Source organism: Scophthalmus maximus, chromosome 4 (assembly GCF_022379125.1).
Source record: "Scophthalmus maximus strain ysfricsl-2021 chromosome 4, ASM2237912v1, whole genome shotgun sequence".
NCBI lineage: Eukaryota > Metazoa > Chordata > Actinopteri > Pleuronectiformes > Scophthalmidae > Scophthalmus > Scophthalmus maximus.
This window is the reverse complement of record NC_061518.1, coordinates 22,201,182-22,213,821: the sequence shown is the minus strand read 5'-3', so window position 1 is coordinate 22,213,821 and position 12,640 is coordinate 22,201,182. Positions and strand designations below refer to the sequence as shown.

Sequence of the window (12,640 nt, the reverse complement as noted above, 5' to 3'; positions counted from 1 at the left end):
TCGGGGCCAGTTTGTCACAAAAAGACATATTCATACGGCTACTGCACTGTGAAATACCACTGGCATATTGCATCATCTGAGCATATCCATGATTATTGCTGTGGATTCTTTATTTTATTTTATATTAAATGGCCTCTGACCCCCAACCTCTTGATCATCGGACTGTATTTTGCTCAAGGGATTGAAGCAGCTTTCCCCAAATTGGGTTATAATTTCTTAAATCATGGATAATGTTACTACATTTAACTCGTTCAAAGTTGACAAAAAAACATCATTTTTTTGTTGATTATACATACAGTATATGAACACAGAGTTATGGACAATATATTCAATGTCTGTGAATACGTTCATCTGAATATTACACACTGTAGCTTTAAGAAAACAAAAGGTTTGATCCGACAGCCACCGTCTGTGAGGAAATATTTGCAGATTTTTACAAAACATGTATTGCCTTACAATCGTTTTACTGCCCCTTTAACACATGCTTCTGATGTGTTCTCGAGCAAACCACGTGACCACTAGTCGCTCCGCTGTCTGTGATGGGCAGGCTCCTGGTCTTAGTATAATTATAGAATATCGCAGGGCACAGAGGAATTGTCTAGAAGCAAATAATGGCCATAAAGATTTGAATCTTAACAGCCACTGGAAATGTAATTGTAAACTGTAGTCACCAGTGAATACTTCAGACTCAATAACTTGGGTTTCCCAGATGTTCCGCCCTAAGTTCCATGTCATGAATTTTAGTGTCTGGATTTTGCCAAGACAATTTGAGAAAGCTCATTGACTTTGAACAATTTACATGCTGTTTAGTTTAGTTTTTTTTCAACTATTGTTGCGCGGAATCAATCAGAATTTGTGCAAACCAAACGTGTATGTGCCCTGGAGATTGACCACTGAACATTCAGACCACATGAATCCCACTCGGAAGTGGGTTTTTGAAAGTAAAACATTCCAGTGTCACACACAATATTCGGCTGTACTTCCACGTCAATAATTCAAAAGTGATTATATCTTCAGTTTGAGGTATTCAGCAGCTCATGAGATCCAAATCTTTATGGCGTTAGTTTCCTGCCCGTAAGGAATATAGAAACACATGTTCACCGTGGTTTGGGACTCGATGGTGACTGCACGGGTGAAAGGAGCAATGACGGTTTTATTTATGACATTCTCCGTCTGATGAGACCTGTGGGGAGTCGGTGTGACGCAGGCAAACATGTCGATCACGGCTCATTTTAAATGAGACCCGCTAACCGTTACCGGGGCAACAGGCGTGTATACGTCTGTTTCTGTGCATTTTAGGATTATTTGTGTGGCTCTGAGGTTTAGTGTTCAGTGGTGTAGTGTGTCTGCAGTCTGCTAAATAGGTGAGAGTGGTCCCCTCGGGTCTGTGACAGTGCCCCCCCCCCCCCCCCCCCCCATAATCACGTCGGTATAGCACTGGGACATTTAGCTCACCATCTGTCTATCTGACACTCTTAACCTGTCTCATCTGTCGTAGAAACAGATGCAATCGGGCTATTCCGACCAAAATCGAAACTCATTTTTTCATTTGATGATTAAGTGATAAGACCTCTATAAACACGCCTTACGGATACACACTCAGCCAGTCATTTGAACACCGGCCGTCTTGTGATAAAGGAAAACGAAACACTGCCTGACGTTGAGGTGCACAACTGATGACGTGTCGTAATAGTGGCTACATCTGCAAAACCGACGACAGTGAGGCAGCCGGAGCGCTGGTTCTTCAGGATCTGCAAGTCCTAAACCCCTAAAGAGCTAAACCCACTCCCCTCCCCTTAACCCTGACCTGGGTTGAATCTGGAGTCCTGACGCATCGTAAGCTGCACTCCGGTACTCACCGACGTGCTGAATCCTGCAGGACTGCGGCACCGGTCCCTGAACTTCTGTGTCATCGCCAAGAACCAGCGCACGCCGGACGGTGGAGTGCTGACCTCGAGGATGGTGACATCACGTCCAAGTGAATGGATCTCGACCGGTTGTTTGAACAAAGCAAAGCTAAATCAGATTATGCAGCACACCATCCATTCTTCCATCCGTTGAGGGGCTAAATAGTCAACGCTCATTATTCTACGTGGACAGAGTCAACACGGCGGCACCGCCGGATGTAGCTGCGGGCCGGGTGTTCAACAGACGGACATCAATCTGCATTATATCACTTTTCATTGCTCACTGCAGCGCGATCGGTGGATTCTGAGCTCTGATAATATCTATCTCCCGTAATGTCCTCGTACCTCATGCCTTCCTCTGTTGTGAACTTGTGGCTCTTTCAGGTTCTCTCTCCCTCTCGCTGTCGTCTTTCGTTGACATTGTCCGTCTCATCCGTCACACACTGTTGATTCTTTGAATCAGTCATATTTATGATGATTTTACAAAGCTTTAATCATATGTAAAGGTTTTACTGAGCTTGCTCTCGCGTCCTGACCTTCATCCTTCTTCTTTTTAAAGCTCCTTATGTTCGTATACTTTCCATCTTCTCTGCCTACCGTCACATGCCAACAGTGACAAGTTACCAGTGCTCACACTCTCTCACACACACACACACACACACACACACACACACACACACACACACACACACACGCACACACGCACACACGCACACACGCACACACACACACACACACACACACACACACACACACACACACACACACACACACACACACACACACACGCACAAACAAGGCTTTAATGCATGACTGGAAAGACAGATGAATAGATCCTGAGCTCTTTTCTTAACAATCCACTTTCCAAAAAAAACTAAATAGTAATTATAACATAGGGGTCTTATTTTGTTTGAAAGTGATGAAATATGATGCAGATGAGGAGATGACTTAGGTCACAGAAACCAGTTATCAGCGCACTGGGTTTGTTTTGAACTGCAGATTATCTTGTGAAAAGCACTGACGATTGTCAATAATTACATCATTATATTGTATTATGAATTATTAGTAGATTTCGAGACACATTGTCATGTATAATGTAAGTTAGCGGAAGAATGATTTGGCTCATTGTGAAGCTTCGCAGTTACTCTATTTGTCGCTCGTTTCTGCAATGCAAGTCAGACTCTTGCTAATTTCAATTTCCTCTATCACACACACACACACACACACACACACACACACACACACACACACACACACACACACACACACACACACACACACACACACACACACACACACACACACACACACACACACACACACACACACACACGTTTACATGTGACTCTTTGTTACAGCGCTGTCTGTTAACATGGCAGCAAACCGACAACAGTAGGTGGATCACGTTGTCCTTTAGAGTTTTGCGCAGAGCATAGCAGCGCTTTTCAATTATTATCAGCAATAATTGATAATAATTAAAATGCGTGCAGCATTTCTTAGAGTCGGTAGACACGACAAAGTGGAAGCTGTTGTCTGTGTCGTACTTTCTGTGTCGTTTGCCTGGAGGCAGCGTGTCCATGCACCAGTTTTAACTCCATCCATATTGAAGATTTGTAGAGAAAAAGTCTAGTTTCTCTTTCAAGCCCTCGTTCACAGCGGTGCTTTTTGAGCCAAAGGCTACGATATTCACAGTGGCGGCGGCGAATGCTCACGTCAAGGAATGTTTCATCGTGTATGAGCATGCCGACATTTGTTAACTAGCCCCAGTAACAATGTACAGTTCACAAGCCGGGACTAAAAGTTCAGCCTGCAGGGGGCGACACACGTGAGCGCCTACAGGCCCAATTTCATGGCAATCCATCAATAGTTGTTGAGACCTTTCCACCCGGAGCAATTAATGCCAACCTCAAGGTGGCACAGGGGAAAAAAAGAGGATGCATCAGCTCAGCATCTGTATGGAAATTCCAGCGCGATCCATCAAATGGTGCAACTCCAGCCGGACAACCTTCACACCGAAGCACCCGCACCGTGACCTCAGCAAGCCGGGCACAGTTCATTCAGCACTTTTTTTTAACGCAGTGGTTTTTCCGTTGCTCATTTGAGGTCGAACGTATTCGAGTACTTTGTGTACCACTGATCTCTGACTACAGTGTGGTCTCTAAGTGCGGCGGCGTTGGCTTCCTGACCACTGTGGGAGCCCCTGGGAAAGTGTGTGAGAGTGCGCGTCTGTGTGTGCGCACGCATTAGGGCAGGGTCATTGGGGAGTAATAGGATCGCTCGACCCCGCTCCCCCTCTCTCGACACCCCGGCAAAGACAGGCGCCCTAAATCATCCTCACGTCGCCGAGCAAGATGGAGGACCTGGCACCGCCTCTCCCCGCCCTCCATCCCCGCCGCAGCCACAACCGCTCGCCCCGCCGCGGTACAGACACCGGCTCGCAGTCGTGGTTCCCCCTTCGAAACCTCCGGGACGGCCGGAATAATATATCTGCTCAGCATTCTGTACATATTACCCCGGGAGAACGTGCTGGACTTCACGGCAGCTGTGCCACAGTCACTGTTCACAAGCCCCGCTTCGATTTCTCGACTCCCGCTCTCTTTTTCATCGTACGACTCTTGAAAAAGGGAAGCGGCGGGCGAGACGCAGGAGCCTACTCTGCTGATGTTATTCATTATTCACGTTCCGTTCTCTTTCAGCTCCAGGGTCACTTGCGCCCATGGCCACACATACAGTATCACCTTTTAGCAGGTACGAGTTTTAAACTTTGAGACGAGGATTTGTGTTGAAAGCTAACTTTTTATTCGGCACATTAAGATAGTCTAACAGAATTCATAAAAAAAATCCCACAGACCTGAGCCAGTAATAATATATTGATGGATACTCTTGTGCCACGATGAATGAAATAGAAATGGATTTCCCTTTTCTGTTATTTTTCCAGCAATAAAAAAAAAAGTGGTATGTCATAAGACCGGCACATTTTGTTTAGAGGTTTTTATGATGTATTTTATATGCATTTTATTGTTTCTGTTCTTTTTTATGCATTTATACTTCTGAATCTTTTTTATTTTCTACGCGCTGTTCTTTATCCGTTTTTATGTAAAGCACTTTGAATTGCCTCTGTGTATAAAATATGTTACATAAATAAACTTGCCTTGCCTTTTATAGCAGGATCCCAAACAGAAGGGTAGAGCAGTACAGTCACAGCCCAGAGCACCTAATGCAGACCATGAAAATAATGGTCAGGTTCGTGTGTGTGTGTGTGTGTGTGTGTGTGTGTTTTGACCCCAGATGAGGACAGAAGGTCCCCGGATGCCGAGATTTACCAAGAACAAGACGACAATAACTTGCCATAGGACGCTTCAGAAAACGGAGCCTGCTCACTGTCCATATCCTTCCCAAAACAGATTCATATAATGTGAGCAGGTGAAAAGAAAAGCTGGGCCCAGGGCCAGAGGAGGGGACAAAGCACTATTTCAGCCAATCAGCAACAGGGGGCGCTGAAGCTCGTGGTTTGCAGTTGGGTACAAATCAGTTTCGACAAAATCGCTTACTCCACCTCAAGCAATGCACCAATGTGATGTTGTTTTACATCAATATCAATGGGGGGAAAAATACAGTAGACACGACAAAGCGAAAGCTGCTTTCAGTGTCGTATTTTCAGTGCAGGCATGCTACTGTTTCATAGTGCGAATCATAAAGGTCAACAAATCAACAACATGAAAAGACATAGAAAATACTATGTCCCGCCAACGATGAAATGACACGATATACACGACCAGCTGTGATATTTAAAAGCTGCGTCAGAAAGCAATGGCGATAATAATATGTGGAACTGTGGTTGTTGGATAAACCAGAGAAACCACCGGGCATCATATTGAAATATTTGACGTCGTACTGACAAATATTTTCCATGAATCATGTATGAAAACAAAAGTGCACGGGGCCCAGACTACTTCCTTGAGGAACACAACATCACCTAATTAATCCAGTACTGTTTGATTGAAGCCAGTCAAGCACTACACAAGAGACCCCTACTCATATCAAGTCCACGGGTTAAAATTACATAATTAGCTGTAAAATATGGAGCTGTAGCTCAAATCTAAAAAAGAGAGAGGAAGTGTAGATTCAAAATATAACATTGAAAAGTTAATGAAAACCTACAATGTATGAAACCTGCCCCCAAAAACTGTCTGTCTGTCTTTAACAGTTGAATGATTTAATACTTTAGACCGTATAAGAGTCAAACGAAGGAGGAGAGCAGCCCAACAGGCAACCTGGTTCAGTTAGAAGTGGCAAAAAATACAGGCAACGGGCCAAAATCCAGGACGTAAGGCAAAACACTAGGAACCAGACTATGAAGTTAGTGTTCTGGCAAACAACAGGTTCAACATAGGGCTATGAATACAGTGGAACTAAGAAACATAAAACACAGGAAGTAAAATCACCACTGATTTGACAATGGGTGGATTCGGATTGTCCTTCCTATCTACTATTCCTTGACCTCAGTGGAAAACGTCATGAGGTCAAGGAAGGTGTTGAGGAGGACTGATAGGAAAAGCAGACTCCACGTTCACTATACGACGTCATCACGCGACGGCGGATGTCGTCGACGTGCGTCTGTCGTGGCGAAACTACAAATTTCCGAAGATGAACTACAAAAAACGCAGCGGCTCCATCGGCATGTTTCAGTGTGTTTTACCACCGCGTGACATCAGATGTTATGATTCATATGTAACAGTAACTTACATGATGACGCGCGTCTCTTCTGGGTCATATTCATATTCCTCTCTTCTGATTGAATCCTTTACGTCCGTGCACGGTGCGTCACGTAAAATATCGCTGCCGCAATGAATTGTGGGCCATCTATATCTCCTTACTCTCACCTAGGAAGCTCCAGTGAGCCCTATGCTAAAGGAGATATGAAAGGAAGCATCGAAGCTCCTTTCCTTTGCATTTAGAGAATCCAAACACCAAACACTTCCGTGTTAGATTTAGGAAACTTCCTAAGCACAATTTGACAATTCGACCTCTCCCCAGGCGTTTCAGACAGAGGGTGAAAAGAGGAGCTGCAGGAGAACACTGATGCCTTCTCTGAACATCAGGGCGTGTGAGCCGGATTCAAAGTGTGAACCTGAATGTGAGCACAATGTCACCTTTAAGCACAGGCCTATAAATACTTTGTCATTGTCAGATCAACAATGTCAAATCTTATCGACGTTAGATAATTGATAAGTCTGAGAGAGTAACTTGATCCCGCAGATGTTTGTCGGTATTTCATTTCAACATCACCGGCGTAGCGGCACATTCAGTCTTTCATCCTTATGGGACACGTGAGAGTTTGTCATGTGCAATAAGAATTATAGGCCCATGATTGTGATTCCATTTCCTCTGTCGGCCTCCGTCCCTCGCTCTCCTGGCGTCATTTTTTGCAACAGCTGCGTGCCCCGTGTGTCTCAGGATCCAAATCACCATGACGACCAGAAGCAGATGAGACTTTCCTTGGTTTTTTTTTTCTGTCATTGAATCTCAGTCACGAACTCACTGCTGTACAACATCCATTCGCGGGAGTAATCTAGAAAGAGATAAGACAACTTGTACAGTGCCTTGCTCTGAGAAACAGTCCACACTGCGACCTATCGAGCTGCAGATTCCTCGTTTGGTCTTATCACGTTTTGTCTCGGGGGGGTTATGGTCAATGAGCACACAGGAGAAATACTTTGAACGTTTCAAATGATAAGTCAGAGCTGGGCAATGTGGAGCGAAGGGGCAGTGATGAACCTGGCGTGATGTACAAGATCCCACAGTTAAGGGGGCAAAAAAAAAAAAAAAAAAGTTACGCAGCTGTCAATCCATCAAGATTGTTGTCTGCCTCTTTCCTCTGGCAGCGGCGCTCAGGCAGCAGCACAGCCCCTGATGGGACGGGGAAATCAAACCATTAACAGAATTTAGTGGGGGGGGGGGGGGTCAGGAGAATAATAGTTTTTAATAAGGCATCCCAAAAACAACAACGACAACAGATACAGATAATGTGCAAGCAGGAGAAGTCTTGGACACACAGACCAAGTGCCAGAGGTGTGTCTGCCTGAAAAACAAACACGCCTTTTGTGTCTTATATGGAATGAACCTTGTGGAGATTTCGTATTTGTCCTCATTCAACATTAAGAGGTCTTCAACGTTTACAATGTTACATTTAGTCGAAATGGAATGATGTCAGACAATAAGACGCAGGACAGACAACGATGGCTGATAATCTGCAGACCATTTTCTTTTACTTTTAAGTGTATTTCAAAAGTTTTCAAAAGTGCCCATCCGAATTTCCTCAAAGGGAATATTGATATTGAAAAGATATTCCAATTACTGTCACACGCACGACATTAAAAGCACAGAGGCTGGGACGCTGCGGAGGCCTTTTTTAGTACCGTAGAAGTACTGTAGTTTGTGTTTAATGAAAATCACCACACACAAAGTCAAACGCTGATCATTTCATTGGCTACACGTCCGAGTCAGACTTTTTTCTTTTCCCCCAAAAGGCGCCTGAGCAGCCCTAGGCTGCAATTATGGGCTCTTTTTAAAGTGATGAAACATTACAAAAAGTGTGCCTCTTGTAACTTCTCGTCTTTGACTGTATATCACATGGACATACTGTACATCACTGACAATGTATCGACCACTGTTCAATCTGATCACTGTCCTCAAGGAAGGGGCGCTTGTGTGTGATCAGAATAATGGTTGTGAAGTAATGTGCAAAAAGGGAATACGAGAAGCACTGAGCTTCTTGCACTAATTGTAATGTAATAAATACAATTTAAATAAATAAAAAGTATCAAGTAAACATATTTTAGCTATTAAATTATAATTAAATGATTTAACTTGCAGGAGACAAACAATGACTGCAATCAACACACGACCACTATTCAAAATGTCCATTATTTTTTATTTTATTTTATTATCATTATGAGAGAAATGTGACTTTACATTGTTTATCACCCCAGAGGGCGAGGATAAAACATAAATAAAACATTCTTACAAAATGTTGCATTAAATCACAAATGGAACAATTAATTTTTTTTTTTACATTTGATTGTTTTATACAGAAATCATATTTACACATTTGCCCTTTTTTTCTCTCTCTCTCTCTTTTTTTTTTTTTTTTACAATGTTGAGAATAGAACAGTTGTGTACCATTTCTTTTTTTTTATAGTACAAACATTTCCTTCGTTTCAAAGCCGAGGTATAAAAGCTCTCCTCTCAATCTCTCTCTCTCCTGAGAAGATGCTCGTTTCTACTCTAGTGCATTTTATTGTGAAGATTTAAGGCTACGCAGGGTTCACCTGATGGACACACTCATCTCACCGACAGGCCTATCATCATCGGGGAAAGGAGCTCGTTTCCCTGACTCGCGTCTGCTGATTGTCCCTTACAGAGAGAGAGGTTTTGCGGTTCTGCCCGGTCGCTCCCTCCGACCGTTAGACCGTCTTTTTTCTTCTCCCCCTCCCCTCCACATTAAAGCTGCTGCGGACGGGCTCCACTGAGTAGCCAATTACAATCTCTGACAACTTATTTGTTTCTGCAGTCAATTATGAATGCCGTGGGGGAAAATGTCAGTGTGAGAGCCCACGCTCATCACATTATCTCTGTATGGCAATGACCCGCTGAGAAGAATGTCAATTTTGCATAGTAGGGAGAATATATATATAGATAGATATATATCTATCTATATATATATATATATATAAAAATGGAAAAGCCCACATACTTTTAAGCTGTTCTTTTGTTTGGATTTCCTTTAGTCATAGGGGCAGTGCTCCCTAGTGGTCAAATGACGACTAAAGCGACAAGAGGAAAACAAAAGAAGCCCCTTCCCCTCTTTCTCTGACAGGATTACACCAAAGCCATAAACAAAAGACATGAAGCAACTAATTGGCCGGAGCTGTAAGTCTCTCGGAAGACACACTATAATAAACCAGCCCGGACATGAAAGTGAATCTTCAAAGTGGACAGCGAAGTTAACAAGCGAGCACTTAGACCGTTTTAGACACAAAGAGGCAGCACAGAAGCAGATCGGTGACGCTGCTCCGTGGTTCACTGGAGAAACAGGTCGATCGTGTTCCGGATTTATTTCCTACCTGTCCAGCAGGTAGTGGTGTGGCCCCACTGTGGGCTTAGTGGGGCTGAAACCTAGGCGGGTTACCTAAGTAACATCACTTTAAAGCTACAAGCCCCTGTTTACATTACCTAACAAAATGGAACCGCAGCATCCTTGGTGCACTTGAGCAATTTCTCTCGCTTTGGATCAAGTGTTGCGTTTCGTGAGCGTCAGCGCCCATCCATTACCAAATTCCACAGTACGCAAACATTTCCTTTGCTGATCTTTCATACCTTTTAAAAAAAATAAAAAAATCCATCAACTTACTAGGACCAAAGTGCTTAACAACACCGATGTGTGTTGATTCATTTGAAATGATCAGAGACTCAGATTGTAGGTTTAGTCTTCAGACAGAAAGAGGTAACATCACAGGCGTTACGCGTTGTTGTTTTTTTTAGATAAATGTCCTTTCTCATTTTCCCAAACCTGCTGATCTGTCAAATGAACAGCATCCATTTCCCAAAACTACCAGACGTGTGCGCCTGTAGGTGAACGAGGGGAGGTTGAAAGAGAAAGTCGAACTAGTTAACACACAGAAGCCATCAGTATGCGACCTGCATGAGTCACATGCAATTAAAAAACATGAAGGGGAAGCCTGCTTCGCCTGCGCTCGGATGAAAGATGAGGGCTGCATAAAAAGCCCATTGACAGGCAGATAAAGCGGGGATCAAGCTAATATCCATCCAAGGCTCTTAAACACGCTTGAAGACATGAATTGAGCCATGAGACAAAGGTAGATATGCTCCGTACTGTTGAGCCTGGAAAAACAAGACGGCCAACGTCTGAAGAGTGTTCCCTCCAGAATGAAGACATCTGCGATTCAAATAAATTACAACCTCGCCAGGGAACATGATTGACGGCACGGAGTCATCGTTGAGCATTACTGAGGTTGTCGTGCCGTCCCCTGTTCCGCTTCCAAACTGGAGACAAAGTTAAAGTCGGTAATCTCATCCGCCTTTCAAATTGTGAGTAAAAGGACCGCCAGGCTCCAATCCTCTCTCGGTGTGGATTTATGCAGAAGCATTGTGGAACGAAACACTGGAAACATTAAGAAATGTTGCTAGGACACGACGTTTTGGCAGATGAGGCCTCAGTCCTCTATAATCAATGAAGGTGATTAGGAGTGAGGCGTTTGCAGTTGCATTCGGAATGCGTCCGTGTTTGTGTGCGGTTAAAGCCACGTGATTCTGTGTATTGTGGATGTTGGACGGACTGATGAAGATGGGGGGCTGGTTGTACGCAGGAAGGCAGTTAGGACAATTACATACTTGGGTGGCGCTTGTGAGGCAGCTTGCTGTGAAATGTTTTCATTGAGATACGGAGCTGTCACAAAAGCATATTTTTCTTCGAAATGAAGAAATGAAAAAGACTTCTTTGGAAAAAGGAAACAATATCTGAATGTGCGCAGCTAATCCACAGTCCCTGTTTTAAAGCACTGCGAGTGCACGTATGCCGGCTCGCACGCGATAACAGAACCCCCCCTCAAACATATTCTACTTTACAAAAACTGAAAAAAGTGGTGTTTGATTTAACTTGCATGTAATCTTTAACTGCTCTGTGTTATGATGGGGGAAATAAAAATAAAAAGAGTCTTTTTTAATGTCATTTCAAAGGTGCCACAAAAACCTGGCAGCACACTGCAGCTATGTGTGTTACTACTAAGCAATAACACATTCCTCTGGCATGATGATGAGGATGATGATGATGATGATGAGGATGGTGAGGAGCACTCTTCCCTCAGCAGAAGAAGATCTCTCCGTCCAGAGGGGGCTCGGGGTGGTGCTGGGGATCTGGAAGGAGGGAGAAGAGAGGAGTCAGTGTCATCGCCACGAGACGTTACAACTCTTCCCGCGAGAGGGTTTCGATTGAGGATCTGTCGCAGCGTTCACTCTCCGGGGTAAGGTTAGTGAGCGGCTTCAACCTGCGCGGTATCGATCGAATCCCTTAGCGCCCGGCTCGCCGTGCCGTCAGCGGGCTCCATTAAAGAATTGACAAAGGCCGCCTCAGCGAGCAGCTCACTGTGCCGTCGTCACTGCTCATATGAGAAATGTATTTGTACCTTCTTATGTATCTACGCTTTACTCTAAAATTGATCCCTGTGATGGGAATCACAAAGGAAAGGAACCAGCTGCTCACATCTGGTAATAAAAACAAAACAACGTCTAAATAAATACTTGTTGGTGAAACTGCTGCAGAAACACCAGTTAAATAAACAATATATTTTAGCGCGGTGATGAACAATACGTAATACAATCACGAATATGTGATGCTCATAAGAAAGCAACTGACAGGCTGGCGTCTGCTGCCAAAGCAGATAAAAGAGGTCCGTTTCAAATATTTAATAAGTGTGTAGACATTTTTTTCTGAGTTTTTATTTCCAATTACCATCACAACTTCTCCTCATGTCATTCTGGGCTGCAGTCATTGAATCGGAGTGGAAAAAAGCATCAAAACTATGCAGCTGCATCTTTTCGTTGGACTAAACTCTCTTTTCAAACCAGAGTGGAAACGTGGAAAGTAGAGCTGCAACAGTTAATCGATTAATCCATTAGTAATAGATTACTACATTAACCGCCAACTATTTTGA

General features: G+C 43.8%; 1 protein-coding gene across 6 annotated transcripts in view; it reads right to left on the bottom strand.

Annotated features, from left to right (window-relative positions):
* Window positions 1–8,820: 8,820 nt before the first annotated feature.
* The window catches only part of LOC118302802 (A-kinase anchor protein 13), a 98,848-nt gene continuing 95,028 nt past the window's right edge, over window positions 8,821–12,640 (bottom strand). For all 6 annotated transcript variants that reach the window (XM_035629245.2, XM_035629247.2, XM_035629249.2 and 3 more), the window contains one exon: window positions 8,821–11,843. In XM_035629245.2, the coding sequence (XP_035485138.2) occupies window positions 11,791–11,843 (53 nt within the window). In that variant the 3' untranslated portion in view covers window positions 8,821–11,790. The remainder of the gene's footprint in view (window positions 11,844–12,640) is intronic.